Genomic DNA, 4277 nt, shown 5'->3' on the forward strand with positions numbered 1-4277 from the left:
AGGGAAAGATCATGATTTCCTGTGTTTAGGTCAGTCATTTCATTAATGCACTCAATTAAGTGGAGTGGCTTTTATAATAAAATCCTGCTAAATATGCTAGTTTATACCATTGGTACTTTTTCAAATGTTCCTTTTGTAATAAGTTACTAACAACTTTTGTCAAATGGGTGCAAATAGGCAGTGCAATTTTAACACAAAGGCTTCACAGTCTGCCGGCCCAGAAGTATTCACTTAGGAAGCCCCCCCCCCCCCCTTATTGGAGTTGGAATTGGCAGGGCATAGTGGTAAATAAAGTCTGTTTTCCGAGTTAAATATAAATTCTGTTCTATTTCCATCTCCATAGAAAGCAGGAATAAACTAGACTTCTAGAGCAGTGGTTTTCAACCTGTGTGCCGCAAGAATTTTTATGCTATACCTATTTAGTCAGGGGCACTGACCTCTTTTCCCTTAGATTGTCAAATAAAAAATGACAGCAGCCAACACAATAGCCGTTTGGTGTGACTGAATCAAAGTTATAACTTTTTTTTGTCAGAATGGTAAAACATACTTTTTGGTGTGCCTCACAATTTTAGTAATTTATGTGTTCCATGAGATGAAAAGGATTGAAAATCACTGTTCTGGAGTGATTTCCCCAAGGCTTAGAAGCATTGTTTCTTAATGATGTACTTCCCGTTTTTCTGTGTTGTTTCTTCTACCCTGTTTACTTATACTTTTTTTTTTTTATTCTTTTGAGGTTCCCTATTGGGTTTGGTGAATTTCTCAGAAAGGAAAGTCTTTACATATTAACTGAAGGCATGGTTACACAATATAGCGTTTTGTACAAGACAGTAAAGAAGTGTGGACATTCCAACAATGCATAGGATATATTAAAAACTTCTTTGCATTATATGGATTCTTAATTGTTAACATAGCTTATATTTTATAGAGAATTATGTGCTAGTTATTGTATCCTTAGGCACTTTACAAAGGTAGTCCTTTTAATCCTCAACAGTTCTATGAGGGTAAGTACTGTTTTAAGTCTTATTTTATAGAAGTGGAATAAAAGCTTAGAGAAAATGTGGCTTTCTTCTGGTCACAAAGGAAATTATAAGTAAAGATGCTAGATTTCAAATCTCAGCATTCTGGTTCTAAGCCCCTGTCCATCGGTTCTGTTACTGCTCCCAAAGTTTTTTGTTTTACTTAATAATGTTTCCTTTTAAATCAGTGTTTTATCCTAATTGTGGAAAACATGCTTTGAAAATGTAGTATGTAAAGTTTTGGAGTGCTGAGCATTGAAATTTTAGTAAGTAATGTTTTGAAGTTTCCTTGCATAGTAACATTAAATATTTCTGTATAACTTTATGTTAACTTCTGTTATGATAGATGCAGTATTCTCTTAGTCTTCTGCCTAAGGAAGAGTATGAAATACTGTGCGAAGCCCAAACTCTCTTTTTTATATAGTACTGATGTGTTTTTCTCTTTTTAAAGGTATTATTATGATGGAGACATGATTTGTAAAGTTCAGGGCAAGAGATTTGTGTACAAGTTTGTCTGTGACTTGAAGACTGTTATTGGATACAGTGCGGCAGAGTTGAACCGTTTGGTCACAGAGTGTGAACAGAAGAAACTTGCAAAGATGCAGCTCCATGGAATCGCCCAGCCTGTCACAGCAGTCGCCCTGGCTGCAGCTTCTCTGCAAGCAGAAAAGGATAACTGAGCCCAGGATCTGCTGGGATTTCAAGGTCTTTCTTAACTCTGAGAGCACGCATTGCTCTCACCTTTATTACTGAATTTGAATCTTCCTTTATTTCTAGACTGTACAGTTCGATTGCATGATTTTTTTTTATAAATATTTCATACTCTTGTGAATTTGGATCTTTTTACTTTGAGCATATATTTTAGAATATAAGTATGTTACAGGATCACCACAATGGCTTCAGTATGAAGGCAGGTTCATTGTGGGTAGTTTGTTAACAGTCAGGAAAGCTAAACTGGTCAGTATTAATGTCTAGCCCTACCAAAAATAGCCAGCAGCATCTGAGGATGAAAAATACATGAAGTATCTTCAGGAAACAGTCTGGCTTAACTATTTTTGAAAGTATAACTGTTTACCCTCTCTGCTGCTTTAGATGTTGCTTTACATAAAACCAGAAAATGGGACTTTAACAGCTAAAGCATGTGTGCCTGTTTCATCTAATCAGGCAGAGCTAAAATAGTCATATCAAATAAAAGTATAATATTAATAAATTACTAAACTAATAGCATCAAGTTATTAAAGTAATTTATATATTTGCAAGCAAAGGACAAAGAAGTCAACTGGCAGAAGAGCAGTGCTGAAGAGGGAGACCTATGTTTAAATCTGGCTCAGGTTTCTGTATAGATTCATAATGTTAGGTCAAGAATTTAAATTCTAAGAGAGGCATTGAATCTAATAAACCAACTATTACAAAAATTTTGAAATGATCTCTGTTTTTCCTGTCAGAGATCTAAAAAACCGAGAAGGTATACCTCAGCCAGAAAATTGGTTTGGCTTCTCTCTCTCTCTCTCTCTTTTTTTTAATTACCCTTTCATGCTGGTTTATTATGCAAAGCAGCTTACTTACATGGTCATTGTGTTTCTGATGAAATGAAGACTTTAAATCAGTCATCAGTACTTCACCTTTCAAGATATTAGGAAATTATTTGCAAATAGTTTAAAAAGAAAATTTTACCTCCAGTACAGGCAGTTTTCTCTTAAAGCAAAATTGTCCATTTATTTAATTTTCTCCTTTTGAATATTTATATATCTGAGTATACAGATATCTGTATACATGTCCACTTTACCATTTCCTATAAATACAGGTATACACATATATGAAGACATAATATTCAGAAGGAAAGATTTTTCAAAAGGTAATAACTCATTTTTTTAATGTTAAAAAATTAATTCTTTTATATATGAAACTCTTTACTTACCACAAGCTAACACTAAGCAGAAGTGGCTAGAAATATGTATCTTTTTTGTTTGCTTGCTCGCTCTCCTTGCTATCTTTTGTTTTGTTGTTTGTTTTAAGGTATTATGTACAAATCCTGATGTGAGATACTGGCAAATAACTTCTAATCCTCTTATAGCAGAAGATTTATTCTCAAATATTTCTTTATGCACTTTCTCCCTCATCATTTACTTTAAATTCATTCCTCTAAACAGCTTTATAAGGTTTGGTTAATGCTTTTGACTAACCAGGAGGAAAGGGCCATGGTAAGATAGGCAACGTGGCATTGCTAGCAGTTGCTGCCATCAATATACTAAATAGCATTTGGAATGAACCGCAGGAGACAGGGCTCTTAGGAGCAAGGAGAGGAGAGGTCTATGATTTCCTTGTCTGATAACCTCAAATCATAATTTTAAGTGCTGTGCTATAGGGCTACAAAGTATAATGTCGGTCCATTTATATGACTGTATTAAGTCCTTTAAGACTCTGCAGTACACACCTAAAAAAGAATTAAGTTTGTAACATCCCACTGTTATCATTTTATAAACACACACAAAATAGACTGACAAATTATTAATATATATTGGGTGCAGTGGTTGCAAGAATATCTGAGTAGACTAGCAATAAGAAATAATAACAAAAGCTCTACTTTCAGATAACCAATAGCTAAAAATAAGGTTTCATACCATCCACTTATGGCCTAGGGTCGTGGTTGGCAAACTGCGGCTCTTTGGCCCCTTGAGTGTGGCTCTTCCTAAGCCTTAGGAGTACCCTAATTAAGTTAATAACAGTGTACCTACCTATGTAGTTTAAGTTTAGAAAATTCGGCTCTCAAAAGAAATTTCAATCATTGTACTGTTGATATTTGGCTCTGTTGACTAATGAATTTGCCGACCACTAACCTAGGGAATTGACAAATCACTTGTAGTTCTAAAAAAATTACACTATTCTGATATATTTTCAAGAGCTTAAAATACTTGACTTTTGAAATGCTTTTAAGGTGACATTATGTTTACCTTTTAGCCAGGATGGCAGACTTCCTTTGTATCTCAGTTATAGGTGTGTGTGTATACATTTTTTTATTTTTTTAAAGCAAGGAACACTCAAATTTCTTTTAGATCCCTAAAGTCAAATTATTATTTCTTCTGTAGCATTTCTCAGATACTTAAAAACAATAACACAGTCTCCATTTTTTTCCATACGTTTTTATTGCTCATTATAATTTGAACAGAGACATTTCTCATACATGGTCACACCCTTTTCTTTTTTCTCCATTGCCTCTTATCATTTTATGCACCATAACATAGGTAGTTCCCCCAATTGATT

The 4277-nt window shown here is 34.2% G+C and overlaps 1 protein-coding gene across 4 annotated transcripts in view; it reads left to right on the forward strand.

Moving 5' to 3' along the window:
* Positions 1-3734, forward strand: part of GABPA (GA binding protein transcription factor alpha subunit) — a 32108-nt gene extending 28374 nt beyond the window's left edge. For 3 of the 4 annotated variants that reach the window (XM_006758751.2, XM_015560681.1, XM_006758752.2), the window contains exon 10: positions 1468-1848. In XM_006758751.2, coding sequence (XP_006758814.1) covers positions 1468-1696 — 229 coding nt within the window. In that variant the 3' untranslated portion in view covers positions 1697-1848. Of the gene's footprint in view, positions 1-1467; positions 1849-2820 lie in introns of those variants that run through there. The other variant, XM_015560680.1, reaches the window with a different exon arrangement.
* The last annotated feature ends 543 nt before the right edge of the window (positions 3735-4277 follow it).

This window comes from Myotis davidii, unplaced genomic scaffold (genome assembly GCF_000327345.1).
Source record: "Myotis davidii unplaced genomic scaffold, ASM32734v1 scaffold175, whole genome shotgun sequence".
NCBI classification, from domain to species: Eukaryota; Metazoa; Chordata; class Mammalia; order Chiroptera; family Vespertilionidae; genus Myotis; species Myotis davidii.